This window comes from Hippichthys cyanospilos, chromosome 6 (assembly GCF_059441005.1).
Source record: "Hippichthys cyanospilos isolate Australia breed blue-spotted pipefish chromosome 6, RoL_Hcya_1.0, whole genome shotgun sequence".
Taxonomy (NCBI): domain Eukaryota; kingdom Metazoa; phylum Chordata; class Actinopteri; order Syngnathiformes; family Syngnathidae; genus Hippichthys; species Hippichthys cyanospilos.
This window is the reverse complement of record NC_142374.1, coordinates 18,799,981-18,824,987: the sequence shown is the minus strand read 5'-3', so window position 1 is coordinate 18,824,987 and position 25,007 is coordinate 18,799,981. Positions and strand designations below refer to the sequence as shown.

Sequence of the window (25,007 nt, the reverse complement as noted above, 5' to 3'; positions counted from 1 at the left end):
ATGCACGTAAGATTAATTAAACTCTGATGAAAAAAAAAAAAAAAAAACGTCCATCGGGGTAAATTTTAGAGTAAATGCTAGTTTGTCTATATGTGTCCTGCATGGGCTGACGACCTGGGTGCACGCAGATCCCCCCCAATATCTATAATGGGGTCCAGAAGCATGCCCGCTAACACAGAGAACAACTTATATGGAAAATACATGGGTGAATAATTTATTCTTCTCATGAGGCTAAGTCGTTCAGTAAACATAGCCGCTTACACCAGATGAATGACGTCATCACGCAATGCCTCCGCTTGAAATCAGAAATTAGTGACTATTACGTCAGGAGAGTGCCCTGTACAGTTTGAAGGGCCATAAAATGTATTAAGTAGCAAGTAAATAAATAAATAAGAATAACTATAAGGATTTTGTACAACAATGTGGGCATATCCTGCATTTTACACTAGGTTGGGGGGGAAGGAAGGAGGGGGCGGGGACCCTCACAAGCGCTCACCAGCAGCGCCACGCGTGGAGAAGCGCTTCACAGGACGACCGCACGAAAGATTCAAATCCCGTCCTACTACACTCGATTCGTCGTCATGGCGGCCCTATCCGGCGGAGAGATGTGCATCAAATACATGATGTTCGCTTTCAACCTAATCTTTTGGGTGAGTACGTTTAAAAAATAGAATCTTTGTGCGTATTGATGTCTATGAAGCGCACAGTCGCGGGGTAAAATCCCAGCGCAAACCCTCATATTGTCGCAGTGTGTCCTAACCGGATTGGCTTTGTTTTTTTTTAATTAATAAATTTGAATCGGATGCTACAATTGTCCCGGCGCGTGAGGAGGATCAGCGGGGTTGCTACTCCTGCTTGTAATCCTCCCCAGTGGCCAAGTGACCCACTTCCACGGTGCACACCGACCGACGGCTTGCGCGTACATTTATAGATGGTTGCGCAAAAGACATTGACAAAAACCAAAACACCTTAATTATTCAACCAGTCTGTTATTAATTGATCGCAAATAGTTGTACACGGACGGTCACGTGGGGAGGAGTACTGCGCATGTCAGGGAGATTGTGTTTGTGTGTGTGTGTGTGTCTGTTGTGTGTATGTGTAAATTCTGCAGACCTCATACACGCTATTTATGTCTCACAGTCCCAGAAAGCCCGTGGGGTGTGTCCCAACTGGGTGTTTGTTTATCTCGAACTGTGTATATTAAAGAGGGTGTGTGGTGAATTTCACAAGGATGTTTTGGCCTTTTATGGTGATTTCAAGTTTTGGAGCTATAGATAGAAATGAATACAACAAAGCATCACAGGGGATGAGGCTCGGGTTATGTGTGTGAAAGAGGAAATACACTGTGGAAAAAAACGTTGCTAAAAATGTTCAGGTGTATCTTATTAGAGCATGTTGTGGAAAACACCTTGAGTTTAATACCTTGAGTTTCATATACTGTGAAGATTGGGCCATAATTTCGATACATAGGATTTGAATTCATAAAATACCTACCACACATAGAGTATCTGAAAAAAATGACCACCTAGAAAATTATAGGTCACTCTTTAGATTCACTACACAGTCAAATATTTGAAGTTTATATATAAATATTAAGTCAATGTTAAGTTTTTTGGCTATTGTAGATAGCAACTAATAAAAACAGCTAAGAAATTTGAACATTTCATTTAAAACAGATTTTTAAAGTAGAAGTTAGGTAGGGATTGGACCACAGTATTCGAAAAGTAGTTTTCTGTGTCACTGATTCTCAAATGGAAGTTCGTGAAGCGGGTATGTGAAAGTCTTAGTGTTTTCAGATAGTATCAGCTAATATGATTGAATGCTTTTTAAGGCCCAGCCATGACAGCAAATTTTTCTTTTCAAATTAAGAGCAAATTAGTTGGAACATGAAGCAACTTATTGCTAAACTGCACTACTCTGAATAGGGATTCCTTTTCAAATTATTGTATGCCTCTATTTTGTTAAGATTTATACAGACGTGCATTATCATTAGTTACACAATTTTCCGAGACAGATGTTGCACATCTATCATTGCGGAATAAAATATGCCTGGATATACTACTACAGATAAACTCCCAACATTTAATTAGACATGTGCAGCATAGCATTAAGTTTAACAAAAAATGCTAAAAGTTAGGGGATACCTGGCTGAAAAAATTATTTCATGTGCATCCGTATAATGTTGAACAGAATAAAGGCACTCACTGATTTGCAAAGGAGTCACAATTTCGCAACAAGTTGCTCCATTTTCCAAGTTATTTGCTTTTAATTCGAAAAGAAAACCTGTATTGTTCCAGTCACGACATTAAAGCAATTAATCAGACTTGGCGATACCTGCACAAAACCTGTTAATATCTCATGTATCTCTGAAGTGGCTTCATAGATTTCTAGGGGCACCCGTACCCCTAATTGAGAACGACTGGTTTATCCAACTAGTCGATTAATCAAGAGGTTTAGTGCGGAGTTGAGACAGCAGGTGAGCCGAGAGGACATTTAATGTTAGCATGTTGGAACAGATGTTGTGCTTTCTTGGCTGACTGCCGGAAGCTTCTTGCACAGGAGCCGTTGTTTCCACAATATGCAAACGCGGAACAAACAGAGGAAGGAACATGGGCAGGCTTTAGTGTGGTAGGCCAGTTTGTTGAGTAGGCCTTGGTTTTCTCACCACTCCCCGAGTGTGCATTCAGACGACAAAAGGCGTGGCGTTTTGAGAACGCCTTCACTTTAAAACGACTCCCTTTTTTCAGCTTAGGCTGCTTCATCTCAGGAATATAAATTTGTCAACAATCCCGTCAAAATGGCTGTCGTTGGGGGGATCAAGTGCATCAAGTATCTTATGTTTATATTCAACTTGTTCTTTTGGGTAAGTGTACTTTCTTTTTCTTGTTGTGTGTTTCTTTATGTGTGCCTATGAGGGAGTTAGATGCAAAGAGGAGTAGTGACTAGATTCAATGTTTGTGTGAATTAAGAGAAGAATTCAGGAAAAACAAGGCATTATATCTATGGCATGTACTAACTATCAGCAAAAGTAAAGTTCAACAGTCATGTTCAAGCATGTTGGCTCCCAAAAAATGGCTTTGTCATGTGGAAGAAATGCGGTAAAACCGCACATGGAAACACCCACACATGCTAAAACATTAGCTAAGACCTAATACAAGACATTTATTGATTGTCTTAAAGAATACTATGCTTTGTTTTGTTCGGCGTGGTCTGTCATGGAGGTGTTACTTAATACAGTGTGTTTATTTTCAAGGTTAGACTTTGTAGTGGTATAAAACAACACATTTTATGACGTCACATGTACTGGGTTGGATCAAGTGTTTCCACAGTACAGTAAGTAACTGGCAGAACACATTAATAATTTTCCATTACGCTATTCACATCCATTGATGGCTAAAGATATCAAAGGTCTTTTTTTAACTGTGTTGATAGTTTTATGGCAATGGTTTTATTAACATATTTATCAACCTGGCGGCTCAGTGGGACAGTGGTTAGCGTGTCCGCCTCACAGTTTAGGGGCCCAAGTTCAAATGCAATTCACAATATAAGTGAATTTATGAACAGATAAGAAAGTGACGAGTATTATTTCAGGATAGTGAATGGCTGCAGGTTCCTGGATAGGTATTTGTGAATCGACCTATTCCCTTTTTGTTTTGTAACCTATCCATTGTTATACACTGAAAAGCTGAAAAAAAAATACAGGTAGTTAGTTTCTGTTTATATGCTGGCCAATGCAATAAAGGTTTTACAAAACAGAGCTTTGCTGGCATCTCAGCATTTTGAGCAAAGGAACTATGTTGACAACCGTTGAGTTTTATTTAGATCGAAGTAGCTGCCATCTTGTGCCATTTCTAGGCGCGTATAACGGTGAACCTTTTTAAAAGGAATGAGGGTATCAATTACTCATGCGCTTTCACTCCCAATATTTTATTACATTCATGGGGTGTCACTCGACACCACTTTTTTTTTTTTTTAAATAGTTTTGGGGTAATTGCGCGATGAGACATTCCATTGTAAAGTTTTCTATATGTATAAGGTCAACAAGTGGGGAAACCTTGAATTAGAGTTAGCAACTGTATCTTATTAAGTGTCATTTGCTTAGGAAAATGCTAAATGAACTAACATCTTCAATGATTTTGCTTCAGCTTGCAGGCACTGCAGTCTTTGCCATCGGTCTGTGGTTGAGGTTAGATCCAAAAACCAAAGGCCTATTTGAAGGACCAGATTCTCCATATGTATTTTACACAGGTAAGATACTTTTCTGCACGTTGTGTGTTGAAAAAGATGAATTCTTAATCAGTTTGCTTTGAGTGCATTGTGTTAAACAAAGAGTCATCGTTTTATTTGCATCCATTACGAGTGCCAACAATCGTAGTGAAAAATGTTACAAGGCACTTTATTTCAACATTAAAACCACAGAAATTGATTTCAGTCTGTTTCTAGTGGTCTGCGAGGACATACATGGTTTGACTGCCTTACCATAAAGTTGTGTGTGCCAAAACTGCAGGACTGCATTGCTTTTGAAATGGTACTGCTTTAGTGTTGTTCAAAGCTCAGCTGCCAAATGATTAACAAAGAAACTCTTTGTGGGGGCAGTTATTAAAATATAAAATGTAGCAGGGCTTGATTATAGACAGACTTCTGGAAAGAAGAAGCACTCGGTTTAAATTCTAAATAGATGGTGGTGTGTATCGCCAATAGATTTAAAATTCTATTTATCCTAACATTTCATTTCTTAACTATGGCATACCAACAAAAAGAACTAACTAACATAAATGTGTAATCCTACATTTGTACACTGGTCTGTTACATTGGCACATTGGTCCAAAATGGGTCAAAAGTTAAGTTTGACAATTTTATTTATTTTTTTGGGTGATAGGTGTGTACATCCTGATTGGAGCAGGGGCGCTAATGATGGTTGTAGGATTTCTTGGATGTTGTGGTGCAATCCAGGAGTCTCCCTGTATGCTGGCACTGGTATGTATCACTAAACCCAGATTTCTTAACCCAGTGACTGTGTTGCACCATACTTGTGCACAAGTTCCCTTAATTAGTTTAAAATTCAGTACTTAATACTATTGAATTCTATTTTTTTATATGTTTGTATTGTTGTGTTTACTTTTATGGACCCCAGCATGATCAGCTTTTTTTTTAATGCCAACTTATGCTCATACTGCTTTTTCATTTTATTCAGTCATGAAAAGTGTGAACACTTTTTTTCCAACTGTGTGCTTGAGTGGAAAGTGAATTGGCCCAGAGACTTTAAAATGCCCGTTTTCATCAGCGTTTACCGAAGAGGGCCAAGGCCAGTCGGCAGGCTTAGATGTTGCTATTGTTCACTTCCTGTGTAGCTCACTGGTTGCTTCCCCTCTGGCCTTAATCGTCTTGTACTAAATCTCCCAAGTAGGAGGGGTCTATGTAAATCAAGTTCAACTCCGCTCAAATGCCCTGACTTGTTTGTGCATGCCAACAGACCTGCGCACGCTGCACTTTAATGCTCTGTATCCTTGTCATAGTTTTTCGGCTTCCTGCTTATCATCTTTGCCATTGAAGTCGCTGCAGGCATCTGGGGATTTTCCAACCAGAGCAAGGTAGCTCATTTACCAAAATTGCAATCGTATTTACAAGTCTCACTTGCCAGACACAACAAATTGTTGCAGAAACCTAATCGTTTTCTCTGCTTGGATGAAAGGTAGTGGATGACATTACCACATTCTACGTCCAGACCTACAACAACTACAAGACCACAAAGGATGAGCGTCTCAGAGAGACTCTGCGTGTGATTCAAATTGGCGTGAGCTGCTTTCATGAATTATGATCAAAGATTTTGTGGTGGTGGTCAAGCATGTAAACATTAAGTACTCAAGACCAAATGGATCTATTTCTTTTTTCCCACAAAGAGCTCTTTGCACACACCATTTCTGCCTTTGGGGTATGGCGCCATGCTAATTTTTGGTTGCGAGGCAACCATAAAAATAACAGCACCAAACTTGTTGCTATTAAAAACGTACTCAGGAGTCATCATAAACTGTTTCTCAAATGCTTTTATCAAAATACACCAAGGATCAATAATTATAGTTGAAATAAACTTAGTCTAAAATGAGCCCTTACTCATTTATTATGCTGTTTTGTGACTTAAAGCTTACAAGTACGTTCAAACGAGTTTACCAATCAAAACTGTTTATTCCACATTGGCATAGCTAACAAAATGATTTAGTTGATTGTATAATTTTTTATCTCAGTTTCAAATGGTGTCTAAGTTGGTGAATGTGGCAAATGCAGCACTGCAACCCAAATATACGTTTGTCAGTGACAGACATGTAGTCATAAACTGAATTTCCAGTCTAATGTAATGACATGATGAATGTCTTTAACTCGTTCATTTCTAAATGCTCTTTTATGTGAAAGCTGCATATAATAGGCCAACAGGCACAAATGAATCCTACATTGCCGTATATTTCTGGGTGTCTCTGTAAAAGAAGCTTAAATGTTGGTTTGGCGTCTAATCTGACTGCATAGCATGAAGCCTGAAAGCAGGGGGTAATCTTATTTTAATAGGTCGTAAATAGAAACCTACAACTAAAAATCTCACTCTAACAGACATATGATTTGTATGCATGCTACAGAAAAAAATAGCGTTGCCTAGCAACACCAATGAGAAGAGTCTCAAAGAAAAAAAAAACAGTTGTTTTAATGTTTTTTTTGTGTGTTGTATTGTTTCAGCTGAACTGTTGCGGTCCAAGTGGTACTGTGTTTGATGGTGCCAAAGACACCTGTCCTCAAGGAGATATACTTGAGGAACTCATCACCAAGGTAAAATTGCAACACTGTGCTTGAGAGATGGAAAATGTGAAAATTGCTTAAAAGTAAAGTCAAGTAATAATAAGAAAAAAAATCTGAGCCCTCACGACTCTAAACTTGGCTTTCTGAATATTATTGCATTTGTGGAATATGAAAGAATCCGAATGCACCTGTTTTTATCCACATCAGGGGGCGGCCATTTTGTCACTTGTTGTCAAAAATGGCAATGTTCCTCAGGGATTAGGTAATCAGGGTTAGGCAGTTCCGGCCCGCTCGAGCCGGCGCCCTGCATGTTTTCCAGTTTTCTTTCTCAAAAAACACATGATTCAAATGATTAGGATTATTTTCAAGCTCCAGCAGAACTTGTTGATGAGCTAATGGTTTAAATCAGATGTGTTGGGGAGAGAAAACTGGAAAACATGCAATACACCGGCCATTGAGGCCACCCCTAGAATATGAATGACCAATACAGGTCCACCTCCTTTTCTGGGTTTGGCCCATGATTAGTTGTAATGTCATTTTCAGAGGACAGCAAGTGACAAAATGTGTTTTTAAAAGTATCAATAGTAAATGAAACATAATTTTGTTTTTAAGTATAGACAAAAAATCACTTTTTCCCTGCTGAAAATGGCTAAAAAATGTTAGTATCCCTTAAAATCAGAACAATTTAGTGCAGCTGCATAAAATACAGAGTAAAAAGAATGACAGACTTCCCCTTTATTAAAACAAAAATGTTAAACCTTGTAAAATACTGTGAGAATGACGTGGAAGAAAATGACCCAAAAATTGTCAAAATACTCCGCAAGGGTTAAATCTACATGTAAAAGTATTTTACCATTTCAATTTGTATTATTTACAATAAATCGTTTCAATAACTGTCACTGAGAAAAGTACAAACATGTCTTTCATTTATTCAACTGTAAAACTATCCTCTCAGCTTGGCGGGCCGAATTAAAGAACATTAAGTCCTGCTTAAAAGATTGAAACTTTAACGTAGCAAGACGTAGCAATGATGTAATTACAAGTCAAAAACACATAACGATGTGGCGGGCTGTCCGTTTTCCTTTATAGACACATCCCTTCAGTCTTCTTGCTGGGGTTTCTATGGCAACAATGGTTCAACTAGAACGCCTGTGTGCCTCTCCAAGTAATTTTACTTTATGTTGTGGGAAAAGCCCAAATAAATCTTGTGCCCTTTCCTGTGTTGCAGAGCTGCCCCGATGCCATCGATGAGGTGTTTGACTCCAAACTGCACATCATAGGAGGCGTGGGCATCACTATAGGGATCATTATGGTACTGCATGTTTGGCCCTGTCAAGTCAAATGAAAATATATGCAACTCAGTGCATCTCTCTTGGCAGGTGTTCGGGATGATCTTTAGCATGCTACTGTGCTGCGCCATCAGGAAGTCTCGGGAGGTGGTGTGACACCCACCTACACACTACAGAATCCTCGTTAATGTTGCATGATGTCATTCCCAGAGTCACATGGCTCCCCACTGCCAGTAGAAATATTTGCTCGTTCGGTGTGGGGGGGATATCATACCCTACATCTATGTGGTTGTTAGGCTCAGCTATAAAATGTGTGCCATCTGTGCTTGAGTGGGAAATGTACCACAGCGAGATCGCACGAGTGCATTTAGCGCTCGTGCAAACGGTCTTAAGAGAAAATCAGCTTGTTGTTTATCGATCATTTTTTGATTGAGGCCTCTCACCTATTGGCAAAAAGCTGTGGATTGCGGCCAAATAAGTCCAATGTCCCTTTGGCGGAATGAACGAGGAGCCATCCATATGAATGGGTGAATTGATTTAAATGAACAGGATTCTCTGCTGTAAACTATTTTTGTAATATAGAATCAAGTGTTATCCTCTGTGACAGTTTGTTGGATCACCTCTTTGTAAACACTTGTTTTTTTCACATTTTGTCTTTTTGCTTCGTTTTATATATGTTACCATATGTATTTTCAAAATACTTTTTCATTTTATTAAATTTGGTTGATGGATATCATACAAACACATTCATGAGTCAAATAAACGAAAAATGGAGTACCTTGTGCTTATCTTGTACTCAACTTCAAAAACTCATGACTTAAATTTATATTCAACTCATTGTGGGGAATAGAACTGGTCCGGGTGTGATTAGAGAAGAGGGAAGTACACAGTGATTTGGTTGTTGACAGCCAAACCTCCACTCTGCTAAAGATAACACTCGTTATGAAAAGGAATGTGTGTAAATTTATGAGCATGTGTTGTTCTCTGTTTTGCTTTGCAGTAGCTGGGAGGAAGAGTGGAAGGAAAAATGAGATAAGAAAGACAAGTGCTTTAAAAAAAAAAAAAACAGAAGTCTTGGTGAGCGTCCAAAAGAAACACGAGGGCATGAAGCAGTTTTCATTTTAAGACCTTGCCGAGCAATGATTGATTATCTGCGGTGACATTGAACCAGTGGAAGATTTGACTGGTGTAAAGAGTAAAAGTACATAATTGCTATGCTTGTATAAGCCTCCCCCATGAGACTGTTTAGCACCAATATAGATTTACTGTGGAAAAAAAAAAAGACTTATATAACCCGAAAAGGGCAGCCAAAGTTATTTTAATTCCAGCTACCAACTCCAAAATGTATTTCACCAAATTGTATCCTCCATCCAAACACATTGTCCTGATTAATAACCATCCGCGTCAATAAACACACACAACAAATAGATTTGGTTTTTAAATTACCTGCTGTTATTATCTACATATCAACTATCCTTGATAGCATGTTCCATGTTAGATAGTAGACATGACATTGACGTTCTATTATTTATGAAATATGTATTAAAAAGGTATTGTAAAATAAACATTAATAAAATATTAACATGATATTTAATTTAGGGCAAAAATTATTTTATATAGGGGGGTTGGTTGTTGAAATTAGTAGCCACCAAGGATGTTCTTTCAAATAGACACCTAGTAAAGCAAATAAAACAGTCTTTAAAAGGATACTCAACTTAGTCGTTTTAGCAATATAAAATATTCTGTCTATACTTAATTTGCTAACTATTTTTCCATGTAAAATTAACAATTAAAAACAAAATTTCCCTTTGCTGTCAACTGAAAATGACCCCACATGCCCAAAGTACAAATTAAGACCTATCACGGTTCACCTGTTTTCTGACCTTGTTATATTCACAAGCTGACAAAATATTAACTTTTTGCTACTGAAATAGCTAAGTGTGTTTATTGTCCTGTTAAAAAACAAACAAACAAAAAGAAACAACATGGTAAACATGATAACACCTCAGTTGAAAATGAGCAAACCCAATTTTTACTTCCATATAACAATACCAGTCAATAGGTTGGAAACACCTGTAAATTCAAATGTCTCAAAAATAAATTATGGGTATTAACTTAAAAATTGTGAAATGGACATTCCAGATCATAAAGCATGATCCACATCATAATGTTTAAAAAATATATAAAATTGTTCAAAGTTGTCATCTAAGCAAAAGATGCCGAGAATAACCTCAAACATGAATTGGTTTGAACACATTTTTAGGTAAGTAAATTATTTCTTACGTGTTTGTGATACTTTAAGTCAAAAACATCAGTCTTCATCATCAGAGGAATTCTTGGGTTTGGCTGATTTTGGGTACAATTCGGCAGATATGTGAAGCACAGTGTCCACTCGAAGAAGGCTTTTGACACACTGCAGCACAGCCAAAACAAGATAGTATTTACATGAAACAGACTCGAGTCCCAATAAACAATGCCCACTTGGTTCAGTGCCTTCTTCAGAGTTTTTCTCACCATGATTTACTTGGCTAAGCTTGCATAACAATGCGTCTGTGGGTAAAGGATTCTGATAAAAGCTCCTGAGTCCTGATTGAATTTGTAAAAAACGTCTTGGATTATTGGGGTGTATCTGTCGGGCAAGATGAAGTAATGCATCTGCCAAAAGCTGGGAAACAACAGGTATGTCTTTAGAAGTGGCATGAGAATGGCCATGTTGCAAGAGGGCTTGGTGTAGGAGTAACTCAAAAGTGCCTCCACCTGGAATGACGGAGGCTGGCGAAATACAGGAAGCTTTACCGGGTATGTACAAGGGCTCCCATGTTGCACGCAGCATCCGGAAAGCATCCTGAATGGCACTTTCATATTGATCCGTTTGTCCTTCAGACAAGCCGCAGATGACAATGTTACAGGGCTTCACTCCCCTGGAATCCGGAAAAGCCACGTGGACGCATCTGTTAAGGGTTGAAAAGTGGAATTGTGACCAATAAACAACAAGAGGTGGGATTTTACATTTTATCACTGGTCTGTCATTAACAGTCTTGCTTGTACTTTTATCTCGCATTTCCTGGCTAAATTCAAAGTGTAATCAGAGTGAGATCATCACTTTGCGATGTGTCCATTGGTTATTTGGACACCGTCACCTGCTTGCGCTTCTGAAAATGCTTTGCTCAAATGTGTGCAAGCGATTTATTCATTCTAATCGTATTTAAAAGCAAAATAACACAAGAAACTCTTAATACTTAATTCTAAACATTGCTTTTCACGTTAGGCCTGTACAATGGAGACATTGAGCAAGATTAGTATGCATTTCAGTTCCTGAATCCATGATTCTGAAACATAGTGCAAATCTTGACTTCCCAGCAAATATTGTGTTATCATGAAATGCGTTCTCACCTATGAGCTCCAAGAAGTATCGGTCGACAAAAAGCCAAAGACGCGATATGTTCTGCTTGAATCTCATGAAGCTCCGAGACCGCCAAGGCCCCGCTCAGGTGGAGGAATAGCGCAAGTTCATCTTGGTCCACACACTCCACAATGCACATCTCCGCCTGTGTGGCTAGGGCCAGTACAGCTTCAGATTGTTTGACAGCGGACAGCAGGACAGAAACTCCAAGGGTTTGAAGGGTGTCAAAAATACGCTCCAGTGAGCTTTCCATCCAGGCGGTAAAGTGCATGACGCTCTTGCTGTGTGTTCCATCCCCGATTTCTAGCGTGTCACTTGCATTTAACCATTTGGGTTGCAGGGGTATGGTAAAAACCACCGCCTTGACGGGATGTTGGTGATTGCCATGATATTGGGTGGCAAAGTCCCTGTGGATTACTTGTCCCTCAATCAAACGTGAACAAGTGACAGGAAAACCAGACACTGGCATATGCAGAGCTGAGAAATTGTCATTTAGAAATTGGAGTGACTCTAATGATATGGCTGAAGTACCTTGAAAACTCCTCATCTTATCTGATGTAGAACATTGATTATTCTGACAACTCCAATTAGTGAGCAGTTTGCAAACGAGCTCGCCCATGAAGTCACAGTGGGGAAAACCCAAACGAGTACGAAAGAAAGAGACCAACAATACTTCCACATCTGAGTGAGATGCTGAATGTATGCTTGCAGTTATATCCTCCGCCGAGAGACTGAATCCATAAGGAACCACTCCCAGAGCAATCAGATCATGCAGCTTCTCCAACACAAAAGTCAGCATTTGGTCAGCCAAGTACCTGGCACTGGCGGACTCGGCTGCTTCCCTGTAGTTACGTACGCGAGATACAATGGGCTCCTTGGAGGCTGCGGTGTAAATGGTGCGTAACAACGAAGCCACAAGAAGGATAAATGATTTGGATCCATCCCCTGTTTTCCCGCTGTGCTTCCAGACGCACTCAACCATCATCCTATAATGAAAGACAAGCAAATACAGGGTGTGTGAAAAATCTATTTACAATTTAAAATGCTACTACCTCACCAAATTGATCACCTCACATGAATTTTTTAATTTAAAATCATCTTTTTAATTACCTTTTTAATTTAAAATTTTACAGCTGGTGCTTATTAAAGGGATACTAAATTAAATTTGCCATTTTGGTTGTAAAAATTGTGTTGTATATACTTTATCTGCTGACAAAATTATTTTCCATGTACAATTAATACCTCTAATTACACATGTTCCTCTTGCTGTCGACTGAAAACGACATCACATGTACTCAGGGCTCAAGTAATGACCAATCGTAGATCACCTGTTCTGTGTGTTGTCATCAGATGTTTGCAAGCTGAGCCGTGATTGGTTAACTAGACCCTGAGTAAACAGCAATAGGGGAAACCTGTTTTTAAAGGTATCAATTGCAAACGAAAAATTAGCCAGCTATCAAATTAAGTATAGACAAAACATTATTTTTTTACTGCTGAATAGGTTTAGTTTCCCTTAACTTAGTGTTTTAAATCTTTTACACCAGTTGTAAACAACATTTTTACAACTTTTTTTTCCCAGGTCATATTTTTGTATAAACAGCAGTGACACATAGTTAATGGGAAAAGTCTACCTAACAATTTTCACCACTGGGTATAGTGTATCATCAGCAGGATATTGCCTGTTATTGATGAATAGTGGCATAAAAACAATTGTGGCAGTCCCACAAATACGTCACACCAGATGCTGATGCAACTACTTATTTATCTGATTGCAGGAAGCTGAAATGTTCTAGTTACCTGGCAAGTGGATGGTCAAGTCGTAGCGCCGTGAGAACGCGTGTCCCACTGCGGCTCAACATCACATGTCCATTGTCTCGGGTGAAAAGGACCTGCCCTCCCCCAGGGCCAAAGGTGCGCTTAATGATAGCCTCCAGCGCACACACGGTCTGCAGGACATGTTTCTGGTGAAGGCGTTGAACTGGAGGCATTCTATTTCACTAGAAAAGATGACCGCATTAAATTAACTTTCTAAATAAATGCATTATGTTCACACTGCTTAGGCTGGAATAGTGTAAATCTTCTTCTCGTCCTCCTTTCGGCTTTCCCTTTAGGGGTCGCCACAGCAAATCATTAGCCTTCATCTGAGCCTGTTTCTTGTATCCTCTTCTCTCACACCAACTCCCTTCATGTCCTGTTTCACTACATCTATAAACCTGATCTTTGGTCTGGTCATTCCAAACTCAGCATCCTTCTCCCTATATGCAGTAATCAATATCCTAGGTCTGGACAAGTCTGACCCATCATCAGACTTTTTCGGATGTATTCATTCCTGCCCCTATGGTCACTCCCAACGAGAACCTCAGCATCTTCATCTCGGCTACCTCCAATCTTTTTTCTCAGTGGCACTGTCTCCAGACCAAACAGTATCGTTGGTCCCACCACAGTTTTGTACATCTTTCATTTCCTTTTAGCTGAAACTCCACTATCACAGATCACACTCGCTATTGCCCTGGATTGTTGCCTATTAAAATTGTCCCGTCAGCCTGTCCATCACAGTTGCAAACATGAAGGGGCTCAAAGCAGATCCCTGATGCAGTTCCACCCTCTCTCTTTGAACTCTTCTGTCACACCCACTGCACATTTCACCGTGGCTCAGGCAGTAGAGGGGGTCGTCAATCCCCACTCTGGCAGAGTCACGTGCTTTGGGCAGGACACTTCATCCACCTTGCCTGCCTCCAGTGGCTGGTCAGCGGGGCAGTGTTGCAGCCTCGCTTGTGTCAGTCTGCCCCAGGTCAGCTGTGGCTACACAATGTAATTAACCACCACTGGTTACTGGTTGATTGTGCTGTGCTTTGTAAAGCGCTTTGGGTATCATGAAAGGAGCTATATAAGTGCAAGGCATTATTAATATTATCGTACTGTTCTCAAGTGTAAGCAGTAAATAGTAGTATGACAATTTTTGGAAAAAAGGGTAGCGTGCTCAAGTGGTTCGCCCTTTCACTCAAGGTTCTGCCTGAATCTCTGGTCCGGTCTGTTATTGTGGATTGCCAGAAAAGTTTCTTCCCACATCACAAAAAGATGTTACGTTAGACGCCTTTAAACCGTAGGCTGTTGGCACGTCTTTCCTCGGGATTCTTATAAGATTATTGCACAACTATTTGTTATCCTACATTCAGTACACGTGCTACAGCTCGTTGCTACTATGGCAACATCAAACAACCATTACTCGAAGAGAGTACACACAGAAGCACACGCTTAGCACCTACTAGTTATCTCGTTGCCAAAACACGATTCGCGTCACCTCATTTAGTTTCTCAGTCTCTCCTATTGAGTCAACGAGCAACACTTTTTGCCTATCTAAAAACTACGCATATGCGAGAATATCTAAGGAAATAAACGTCCAATAACTTACCATTGCAAAATCCAAACAACGACGCGTCTTCCTGTAACTAGGAGATGGAGCTTCTTCTCTTATATGTTCGTGTACGCTGTCTTTTAAAAGACACTACTGCCGTCTAGCGCGTGGCGGAGTAGATTACATCATCGACAAACGAGATCACGACATTTCGCGGTTACGAACTGAACTATGATTGACGTTAGCGTACATGTTGATGTTCGTCTTAAAATATTTACGCACGAATTCTCGTTTGGATATGTTTTTCACGAGTCCATTTCTACTAAAACATATTCCACATCTTAAAAGGAATATTTCAGCAAACAGTATTCGATTTCAAAAGTACGCTATAGCTTTTATTTGTACATTTACACTAAAGTGTATTTCAGATTTTTTGTACAATTATTTTTGCATTAATACTACATATTATATTATACTGATTTATTTCAGAATAGCCTTAGTGAATTATTTTAAACATTTTAATGTGATTTTAACAATGTTTGTGTGTGTGTGTGTGTGTGTGTGTTTTATTTTAATAGCTAAACATTATTCCTTACAAAATGCTACATTATTTTCTATATTTTAAATAGAAAGACATTGAACTACAAATATTTCTAGTTAATTTAACGATGCATTTTAAGCAGCAAGCCTGTGTGTAGGTCACATACACTACATAGGTGTTTGGTCATACAAATATACAACTCTACTCATGTTTGTCTCATAATATTAACCTTACTCTTGATCTCGACATAAGTGGATGACTGTACAAAAGAATGTTCGGGCCTAATTGACATTGTTGCCATATTTGCTTTCGAACTTTGGAAGGGATCCCACAGTGTTTTCCCAAGATGACACAAAAAGGCCTATGTAGTGGTTTATGATGCCGCAGTGACCTTAACCTTTGTCAAAAATGATTGAATTCATCCTTGAATCCACTTTGTGCTCAACCTTCCCCGCCTCTCCCGCTCATTCTGTCTCCCCCTCTCATTCTGTCTCACCCTCCCTTCTGTACAGTACAGCATCTCTCGCTCATTTCTGGTGTTTCAAGGTTAACGGGGCTCGGGTCCGGAACATGATCTCTTTCAGTTGCAGCAGAAACCACATCCTAAGTATCTAAATCAGGCAGCTATTGTCTATACATAGGGTCCATATGCAGTGTGACGCTCACACACAAAACACACACACATGCTCATACGCTTAATGTGAATGTTAACGCGCACGACTGCTGAACTTTCAGTATGCTAACAAGCTTTTAAAAAGCAGTGTCACTACACCGATGAATATTCAGAAGTGGTTCGCTCAGGGGGTGACCAGTGTGGATGAGACAGAGAAAAATAAACACACTCCCACGAGATTTATACAAACGCGGTTTGGGGACGCAACAAGACCAAAATCTTATATTCAAAACTGTCTCGTCCAGTTGCTCGTTATTGCTTTTTAAACTTTCTGAATGGCACAAAAAAAAGGATGTCAGACTGACTCTCTCCCACATGCTTGTCCTCCGCCTGTCTTGTCCAGTTCTGTCATCCTCTCTCCTCCTCCTTTCTGTATGTGCTGAGGAAAAAGGGAGTACTTGTGAGTCCGGACTGATTGCTGATGTTTGGAGTCTGAATATTGGTAGGTCTTGTTTTTGTCTTTTAAAGTATTTAATTCTTGAACTTTATATTGCATTTAAAATGTTTTGGATGCACTATTGGCCTGAACATACCGCATGAATGTCTGGGTCTTGTTTTAGGAATTTGAGCTGGATGGTAGGTTTACATATTTTGTTAAAATAGCACAAATTTGGTAAGAAAAAAATATCCAGCACATTTATTTTAAATAATGTACTGCAACAATTTGCTGTATTGTCAGTTTTGAGACTGTCATTCATGAATATCGATATGTATATATTTAAGATGATTATTTAATCCTGAATATTAGAAAAATGTAATTATTAATATGGACTCATTCAGTGCCAAAAGCATATTTTTATGTCTTGAAAACCAAGACACTCAATTCCAGTATACATACGTACATACATACATAAATATTTTTATTCAATGTTTTTATAAGGTGAGGTAAAGGAGGGTCTAAAAATGACTCCCACTGAATAAAATATGCATTAGTGTGAATAATGTGTCCATTACTTTCCAGTTGTGGAGTAAGTCAGCATTTTTTGCAATTAAAAAGGAGGAAGAGGAAGAGGAGTCAAGAAGTTCTAGGTTCTAATCTCAATTATTTATTTATTTGAGTTTAAATTGGGGTTTTTTCCGTTTTACTCCCTACAACGTAAAAAAAAAAGCTTATTAGGTTATTTGAATACTCAGTCATATTTTAGGAACTCAAGCTGATTATTAAAATAGAAAAGGTCAGCAACTTTGTTTTTTCAATGTAACATGACAAGTTTTCACAATTTGAGGGTGTCATTTATAAAGATAAAAAAATACATATTCAACACAATTCTTCAATCCTGAAGATTAGAAAAGGTTATCTGTATTACTAACTCATTCAGTGCAAAAGATGCATTTTATATAAAATGACAATATAAAAGACATTCTATCTCTGGTCATTTTTTTCACATGGCAGTGTAAATGGTTGGTACTGAATATGTTGAAAATGTACTGTGCACATTAGTGTAAATCATGTTTGCATTAAATTCCAATTGTCTAATGCTCTCTAAAGTCAGCTTATTTTTTGCAATGAAAGGTAGAAAGTGGGCATGATTCAAACTCAATATATTCAGGATTCTAATCTCATTTGTCCATTTCCTCTCCGTGTTTGTGTTAGTTCTCCTCCCTCTTATGTGAAAAAAACATCTATTCGGTTAATTGAAGAATGAATTGTCGAAAGGTGTGTATTTAACTGTAAATTGTTGTTTGTCGATGTGCTAATTGATCTATAGTTTGGTCACCACATTTCAACCAAACTCATCTGGAATATCGTAAGAAAAGTGTAATAGTCATTGAATAAAAAAAGACAAAAATTAAAAAACAATAATCCCGCTAAAGAAAAAGTTGTTGGGGAAGATAGTGACCTTGGTGCATAGCTGTCACCTCTGGAGCAGCGCGCACACACGTCCCCATGTGTGATGCTCCCCTCTGCCCTCCATGTCAGTTGCATCCTGCTTTTCTGCTTGTGCCTGAACAGCAGAAAAAGGAGAAGTCATTTGACGCCGATGGTCATATGAGAATATTATGGCGTCAATTGATCAGATGCACTTAGCCGGTCTTTGTTTTGTTTTACAAGAAGAAGGACATGCATTTATGGCCAAAGTGATTTTTTTTTTTTTAGGCCCAAAAAGTCACAAGTCATGTCTGCTTGATTTATTGGAGTACCTTTCTCTATCGAGTGTTATTGCTTTCTCCGATGATGCAATTCTCAGTCCTATTAGGAATACGACATGACGGGAAACCAGCAGGTTGTTCCGATAACCCCGACGAAAGCTGAACAATGGTCCAACGCCACAGAAAACCAGACGCATCCTGCAGGCCAAAATCCTGGCAAGTACATGAGTGAGCCTCACGGAGTCCACAGTAAGTTAAACCTTACACAATATACATACAGTACAAACTGGAATATCCATAACACTTTTAAAGTAAGTTATTCCCTGAATTAGATAGAGCCTCAAAATGTAGCTTGAAGACACAATGATTAATCAATCATTATTTTTTTACATGTTTAAAGACCTAAAACTGTCCAAATTATCAGAATTTTTGCATCTTTAAAGGAAATACAGTAGTCTCTAATTTCTTTAGCCTTCTTTGACAGTGATTCTCAACCCTATTTAAATGATTCTCCCCTATTATTATTTTTTGATGAAAAAAAGACTTAAAACAGAGTTCTGTGCACATCTCTATAAAACAGAAGAATATAAAGAATATGTTTTGCAAAGGAGTCATAACAAAATTCATATTCAAACCGATTTGCTCTTAATTTGACAAGAACAATGTACTGTTCCTGTCTCAGCATTAAAATGAATTAAATTAGATTTGTTGATACATGAAGAAACCCTGTTAAAATCTCACATACCTCCTGAAGTGCCTTCCTGCACCCCAAGGGGTACTCGTATCCCCATTTGAGAACGGCTGCTCTATGTAAACAAACACGATTATCACTGTGTTGGGGAAAAAAAAAAAAAAAAAACAACAACAAAAAACACTTGCAAATATCTTATACTATTTTTGCATATCTCCTAATGTTAAGGACCAAACCAGCATGCAGGTCATAAATGAATAAATAATTCTGCCAGCTACTTAATCATAAGTGAAATGAGAGTTTATGTTTGTATTTTGAGCGTCTGTACTGTTTTGTAGCATCGTCGTGGGTCGCGGCGGCCTTCTGCATTGTAAGCTTGTGCGTGCTGCTCTCCTTTGGCGTGTGTGCATGGAAGAAATGTATGAAAAAGGACAAGGACAAGAAAAAAGGAAAAGAGAAGAGCAAGGCAGGAGATTTTGACATGGAAAATGATGGACGTTCCAAAGAGGTACACTTCTTGCAACCTTGTGCTTGTAATGTATAATGATGCTGACATCTGGCCCCATGTTGAGATTTGTTACTTTGTGTTGGCATAAAGGGAAGCATTACACACATCACTCATTTAGTTTTTCAACACTGTACACCAAATTTCAACTCATGCCTTTGAGGATCACAGTTTTTAGTTTTGATTTTGAGAGAGAAAAAAAACCCCATCAGACTTTAATGTCATTTTCTTCCCACATTAGATTCTATCTTATTGGTATTGGGCCAAAACCTCATACATCACATTTTTGTGATTATATTTTTTAAAACCTTTTTTACAAGTGGTGTTTGATAACACTTTTTTTCAGACGATACCAGTAAGAGTTCTCAACTCTTAAGTAGTCAGATTTATTGTTTCGGTGACATAAATCGGGTTTAATTTTAGGACGGTTCATCAAATTATTGTCACTTTATTGGAGATTAGAAATCACTCACAAATAATATGATCAGTATTGGATTGGTGACATAAAAAGACCAACTCAACTTCTATTCCATTCCATATTTAATTCCTTCAAACGTCAAAAAATGGCCCCTAAAATTAGTCCAAAATGGCACATTCAAACAAAAAACTATGGTTTATGACCCCAAAATAAAAGATTTATGACCCAATCAAAAATGAATTTATGATCAGTCATAAAACCAGTTTTACGGGTACAGAGACATAAATCCAGTTTTAATTTTTGACAGGTCATAGAATAATAATGAACACGACGATTCCAAAAGAACCTTCACACATAATAAAAACAAAATCCAGGCCAGTAAAAGTTTATCCCAAACCTTTTTTGCTGCCAGATGTGAGAGTCACTGAAATTTTGGCACATTCATTATGTGTTAACAGACACTAAAAGTTGAAAGCAAGAAGGAAACAGAGTTGTCAGACATTCAGCCAAAGGAAGATGAGAAATTGGGTAAACTACATTTCACACTGGATTACAACTTCACAGATAATATGGTAAGATGCCAGCCGAATCCCAAATGTCATCTGTCAATAAAAACATTTCTTAACGTTTTCTCCTCTCTCGCTAGCTGGTAGTGGGCATCTTGCAGGCCGCTGGGCTTCCCGCCATGGATGTCGGCGGAAGCTCGGACCCTTACGTTAAAATCTATCTGCTACCAGACAAAAAGAAAAAGTTTGAAACCAAAGTTCACAGAAAGACTCTGGAACCCAACTTCAACGAAACGTTCACATTTAAGGTGATTTTTTTTTTTTTTAACAATTCATATGGTATGAAATACTGAAGCTGGAGTAAAAAAAAAAAAATCCTATTAGAACATGTTAAATACAATAGTAAACTGTGCTCGTTTATATTCTACTGTATACAAAACAATGAGCATATAAACTAAATCTTATGTCATCATTGCAGCAATTTTTTATTGTGGTTACCATTAGGGCGGTCAAGAGCAAATGAAGAATCAATTATTCTACCAATCAATCGAATAAAATTTGACTGTGCATTAAAGTATCTTGCAAAATATTTGTTCTCATTTAGATCTTATTTACCAATAATGATTGATTATTTGATATTTTTTAGCAATAAAAAGCAACAATTAAGCAATATTACACAAACGGGATGAATGTTGCACTCATCAAGTCGGTCACTGGTTCGGTCATTGTTTTGTCCAAAGTAAAATCAAATGTCATATTTTGGTTGAACACAAAAGATAAACACATTTCATTAAGGATTGACATCTATATTTTTTTTATTTTCTGCACTATGATCACTGTTTTTTTTCCTGTTTTAGACTAACCTGCAACCAGTATAAACGCTGTAAACAGTTGCTGAAAGTTTCTTATCCAATTTTTATGGATAATAATCTTATTTATAGATATAGCGAGTGGGGGGCACAAAAGGTTTTCTCATTCCTAGGAGGGCAAAATATAATCCAGAAGCACTGCTTGAAGTTAAACAATGGGCTTTGACCGATTACTCTGATATTCAAACATTTGTTGATTATATGATAATCGAATGATTGTTGATTAATTTTGACAGCTTTAGTTATATTCACAAAAAAGCCAAAGAGAAAGGAATACATAGGTGGTCTAAAAATGTCTATGAATGCGACGGGATTTCAGGTACCGTATACGGAGCTGGGTGGCAAGACGCTGGTGATGACAGTGTACGACTTTGACCGCTTCTCCAAGCATGACGCCATCGGAGTTGTGAAGATCCCAATGAGCAGCGTGGACTTCAGCCAGTCGCTGCAGGAGTGGCGGGATCTGCAAAAAGCAGAAAAAGAGGAGGTGGGTGTATGTGTATTTGACATATATTTCTATTCATTTGGAAAATATCTTGCTGATGCATTGCTACCTTTCTTTCTGTACATCAGAGTGAGCGACTTGGAGACATTTGTTTGTCTTTGAGGTACGTTCCGACAGCAGGGAAGCTGACTGTAGTGATTCTGGAGGCCAAAAACCTGAAGAAAATGGATGTGGGTGGATTATCAGGTGAGTCGGATAACAAGTCATTTTTCAGTGCAAAACAACTGAGACTTTTACATACTTGAGTTAAGGAGCATCCACTATTGTTCCCCGCTTCTAAATAATGCACCATTGAATGTTCCCATTCTCTTCATCAGACCCTTATGTGAAGATCCACTTGATGCTAAATGGGAAAAGACTCAAGAAAAAGAAAACAACCATCAAGAAAAACACTTTGAACCCGTACTACAATGAGTCGTTCAGCTTTGAAGTGTCTTGTGAACAGATAGAGGTACACACAGGCACACCTACTGCATTATTTTACATTGATTAGACACTATACGTTAAGCCTATCAAGTAGTAGGCATTTCTATACCATAATTACAGCTCGCCCCCCCCAAGAAAAAAAATGTGACAATTATAATTCATTTTCAAATGAAATAAACTCGATGTAATTGTTGATAGTGATGGTGCAGCACAAAATCTCAAATTTAAGGTTGATTTGAGCAGCAATGTGGAAGCTACTGGCCATAATTTGGAGATTTGGGGCAAAAATGGGCAGGGCTAACTTTCTTTGAAACCACTGCAAGAAACTGCTGCATGTGTGTCCAAACTTGGCACTCCTGATCATTTGAATCCGTTGAAAGAAATCTGGAAAACAAGCAAGATGCCGGCCCTCGATGATTGAGTTTGGATAGCTCTGAACGACTGGAAAACAACTTCACAAAATAACCATTGTTGGAATTCATTGGGGTACATATTTACAATTTAGTTCAGTGGTTTTCAACCTTACTTCAATAATTTGAAATATTTCTTCAGCCAGGTACCCCCAACCAGCACATAGGTAAAAAAAGAGGTAAAAAAAAAAAAAAGAAAACAGATAAAAAAAAACAGGCTAAAAAAGAGTGCTAGTCATCCATTTGGAAACTTTGGAGACACATTTGTAGTTGTATCTCTAGATATTTTTTTCAGCACTTGAGTCGTCTGCTGGAGGATGGCATCAATAATTACTATTAAATAAAATAAAACAAATTAAAGGCATCATTCAATATTTTGCAAAGGAGTCACCATAAGTTGCTTCATGTTCCAATTAATTTGCGCTCAAGAAGGATAATTGCATCAAAAATGACTATAAAATAAAAACAAAAATAAAATAGAGGCATCATGTACAATGTTTTGCAAATGAGTCACTGTAACTAAATATGTTGCTTCAAATTCCATTAATTGACTCTCAATTTGAAAAGAAAACCATAATTTTCATGTCACGTAATTGAAAACTCATTTGATTAGATTTTCTGATACTTGAAAGCAAAATGTGACTGGTATCTATACACGCATTCATGTTCCATGTTTGTGCATTAATCTCCATCTCCAGAAAGTGCAGGTAGCAGTGACTGTGCTGGATTATGACAAGATTGGAAAAAATGACGCCATTGGGAAAGTACTGCTGGGTGCCAACGTTGCTGGAACCGAGCATCAACATTGGTCGGACATGCTCGCCAACCCAAGGCGGCCAATCGCGCAGTGGCACAGCCTTCAACCAGAGGATGATATTAATGCGCTGATTTCGAAAAAATGAAGGCCACAATGGATGAACAGACTCTCCTGATGTTATCTTTTCAATTAGCTTTCTCCACTATTAAATGGGAATTAAAGGTGACCAGGAATGAAAATTAGTGGGTGGCATTGCAACAGGTATAACTACTGTACAGTCAATCATAAAACCTGTATTAAATGCACAATAACCCATTTAATGTTACTTTCAAATTTGACATTCCTATGAATAGCATAAAAGTATGAAAATTGTGTTGATCACTGTGTAGTAAAGCTATTTAAAACTAAAGCTTCTCAAGATTTTAGTGTAGTTGCCTGAAGGATATAGTGTACCTTCCATTCTTGCTACAATGTACTGAACACCAAAACATAATCTTTTGTCACACTTTTGTCAAACATTTTCCTCTCAGCTTCTGTCTTAGAATCCAAAAGTAAAGACAAACTCGTGGATTTCATTTTTAAACCTTTAGAGGTAAACAAAAAAAATAAATAAATAAAATGTGAGGTTCCACCACATTAGATTTGAACAACAAAGCTTTTTAAAATACCTATTTCTTCCATTTTAACATTATCTAACCATGATACACTTCATTATGTTTTAACAATTTTGCCACAGAACAAAGCTTCCAAATTACAGTATGTATACACCTTATAAACTTGATACACTTTCTGAAAACCTTCTTTGGGTGTGTGTTTTCCTCCATCTGCTCTTTTCCACTACAGTACATACACAGTACATCTGTTACTAGATGTGATTATGACACAAGGGAGAGCCAATTTTGCTTGATTAGCTGTTAAATATGCACACAGAATGGATTATTATACCTAATTTCCATTTTTTATTTTGAGAATATGCATCATATTGTTTTGAATGCAATTAAAGGTGCAAATTAAAACTAATGTCCAGTACTAAGAATAGCTTCACCAGACCTGACTGTCATGCAACACAAATAAACAGACAGACAGACAGACAGACAGACAGATAGACAGATAGATAGATAGATAGATAGATAGATAGATAGATAGATAGATAGATAGATAGATAGATAGATAGATAGATAGATAGATAGATAGATAGATAGATAGATAGATAGATAGATAGATAGATAGATAGATAGATAGATAGATAGATAGATAGATATAGAAAATAAGTGGGTGGGGGTGATCTGTGTCCTCACCAACTGGGGTTTCTTGTCTTACTAGCTTCCCCTCCCACTTGCACCAGACTTGCCAAGTAGCAACCCACTTGATCTTCTTTTTCAATAGGGAGGGGGGAAGGGGGGGTCAAAGTGGTCCGAATATCCTCCCGGGACAAGTGACATGCACCTGATTTTGAGATGAGCCTCAAGCGGACCGTGAGACGGATTGCTGTCATGTTGTTGTCTTTCTCCCACCTCCTCTTCCTTGTTCTTGTTGACGGTGAGACAGCTCTTTATCACAATTTTAATAGTTTTCTTTTTCTTTCTTTCTTTTCCCTCAAAAAATATAAACTAGTGTCCACGCTATGTTATCATGAACAAAAAAAAAAAGGCACGCTTGGTTTCCACCGAACTTTTTTTTTCTTCATTTCATTGTTTTATAAGAAGACCTAAATTGACGAAGAAAAACCGTTCGTGTCTTTGCGTTCTGAGCGTTTATGTTCTTCCGGGTCATTTTACAGGTAAA

The 25,007-nt window shown here is 38.1% G+C and overlaps 3 protein-coding genes across 12 annotated transcripts; 2 read left to right on the top strand and 1 right to left on the bottom strand.

Annotated features, from left to right (window-relative positions):
- The first annotated feature begins 486 nt into the window (after positions 1-486).
- On the top strand, positions 487-8,849 carry cd9a (CD9 molecule a). 2 transcript variants are annotated; one of them, XM_088416767.1, is made up of 8 exons: positions 487-650; positions 4,146-4,248; positions 4,880-4,977; positions 5,517-5,591; positions 5,693-5,794; positions 6,724-6,813; positions 8,012-8,095; positions 8,163-8,849. In XM_088416767.1, the coding sequence occupies exons 1-8, from the start codon at positions 582-584 to the stop codon at positions 8,226-8,228; spliced, it is 687 nt and encodes a 228-aa protein (XP_088272893.1). In that variant the 5' UTR covers positions 487-581; the 3' UTR covers positions 8,229-8,849. The 2 variants fall into 2 exon arrangements, with proteins under 2 accessions (XP_088272893.1, XP_088272894.1); XM_088416768.1 differs by lacking the exon at positions 487-650 and adding an exon at positions 2,474-2,863.
- On the bottom strand, positions 8,756-24,944 carry bbs10 (Bardet-Biedl syndrome 10). Of its 6 annotated transcripts, none has more exons than XM_088416758.1 (11): positions 24,669-24,944; positions 21,871-21,987; positions 21,679-21,784; positions 21,448-21,587; positions 18,881-18,941; positions 18,187-18,333; positions 17,886-17,990; positions 16,350-16,423; positions 13,273-13,472; positions 11,466-12,461; positions 8,758-11,023 (listed from the first exon to the last, which is right to left on the bottom strand). In XM_088416758.1, the coding sequence occupies exons 9-11, from the start codon at positions 13,461-13,463 to the stop codon at positions 10,384-10,386; spliced, it is 1,827 nt and encodes a 608-aa protein (XP_088272884.1). In that variant the 5' UTR covers positions 13,464-13,472; positions 16,350-16,423; positions 17,886-17,990; positions 18,187-18,333; positions 18,881-18,941; positions 21,448-21,587; positions 21,679-21,784; positions 21,871-21,987; positions 24,669-24,944; the 3' UTR covers positions 8,758-10,383. The 6 variants fall into 6 exon arrangements, 5 of the variants coding, with proteins under 5 accessions (XP_088272886.1, XP_088272884.1, XP_088272885.1 ...); XM_088416759.1 differs by lacking the exon at positions 24,669-24,944 and adding an exon at positions 24,521-24,553; XR_015865865.1 differs by lacking the exons at positions 16,350-16,423; positions 17,886-17,990; positions 18,187-18,333; ... (3 more) ...; positions 21,871-21,987; positions 24,669-24,944 and adding an exon at positions 14,888-14,938 and having other exon boundaries at positions 10,377-10,485; positions 10,587-10,737; positions 10,869-11,023.
- On the top strand, positions 14,237-24,052 carry LOC148422600 (synaptotagmin-A-like). Of its 4 annotated transcripts, XM_088416762.1 has the most exons (10): positions 14,237-14,266; positions 16,388-16,486; positions 18,234-18,384; positions 19,165-19,334; positions 20,208-20,321; positions 20,396-20,563; positions 21,444-21,611; positions 21,698-21,815; positions 21,947-22,080; positions 23,164-24,052. In XM_088416762.1, exons 3-10 carry the CDS (start codon positions 18,252-18,254, stop codon positions 23,365-23,367), a joined length of 1,209 nt encoding a protein of 402 aa, XP_088272888.1. In that variant the 5' UTR covers positions 14,237-14,266; positions 16,388-16,486; positions 18,234-18,251; the 3' UTR covers positions 23,368-24,052. The 4 variants fall into 4 exon arrangements, with proteins under 4 accessions (XP_088272888.1, XP_088272890.1, XP_088272891.1 ...); XM_088416764.1 differs by lacking the exon at positions 14,237-14,266 and having other exon boundaries at positions 16,373-16,486; XM_088416765.1 differs by lacking the exon at positions 14,237-14,266 and having other exon boundaries at positions 16,422-16,486; positions 18,243-18,384.
- Positions 24,945-25,007: the final 63 nt, after the last annotated feature.

Bases quoted from the DNA above. Each gene is read 5' to 3' on its own strand.
- LOC148422600 (XM_088416762.1), top strand. From the start codon at position 18,252: ATGACGGGAAACCAGCAGGTTGTTCCGATAACCCCGACGAAAGCTGAA. The intron at 20,322-20,395 runs GTAAGATGCCAG...CTCTCTCGCTAG, and splicing joins ACAACTTCACAGATAATATG to CTGGTAGTGGGCATCTTGCA. The intron at 21,816-21,946 runs GTGAGTCGGATA...TCTCTTCATCAG, and splicing joins GGATGTGGGTGGATTATCAG to ACCCTTATGTGAAGATCCAC.
- bbs10 (XM_088416758.1), bottom strand. From the start codon at position 13,463: ATGCCTCCAGTTCAACGCCTTCACCAGAAACATGTCCTGCAGACCGTG. The intron at 12,462-13,272 runs GTAACTAGAACA...CTTTCATTATAG, and splicing joins CTTGACCATCCACTTGCCAG to GATGATGGTTGAGTGCGTCT. The intron at 11,024-11,465 runs GTGAGAACGCAT...AACCCTTAACAG, and splicing joins ATACTTCTTGGAGCTCATAG to ATGCGTCCACGTGGCTTTTC.
- cd9a (XM_088416767.1), top strand. From the start codon at position 582: ATGGCGGCCCTATCCGGCGGAGAGATGTGCATCAAATACATGATGTTC. The intron at 5,795-6,723 runs GTGAGCTGCTTT...GTATTGTTTCAG, and splicing joins TGCGTGTGATTCAAATTGGC to CTGAACTGTTGCGGTCCAAG. The intron at 8,096-8,162 runs GTACTGCATGTT...CTCTCTTGGCAG, and splicing joins TCACTATAGGGATCATTATG to GTGTTCGGGATGATCTTTAG.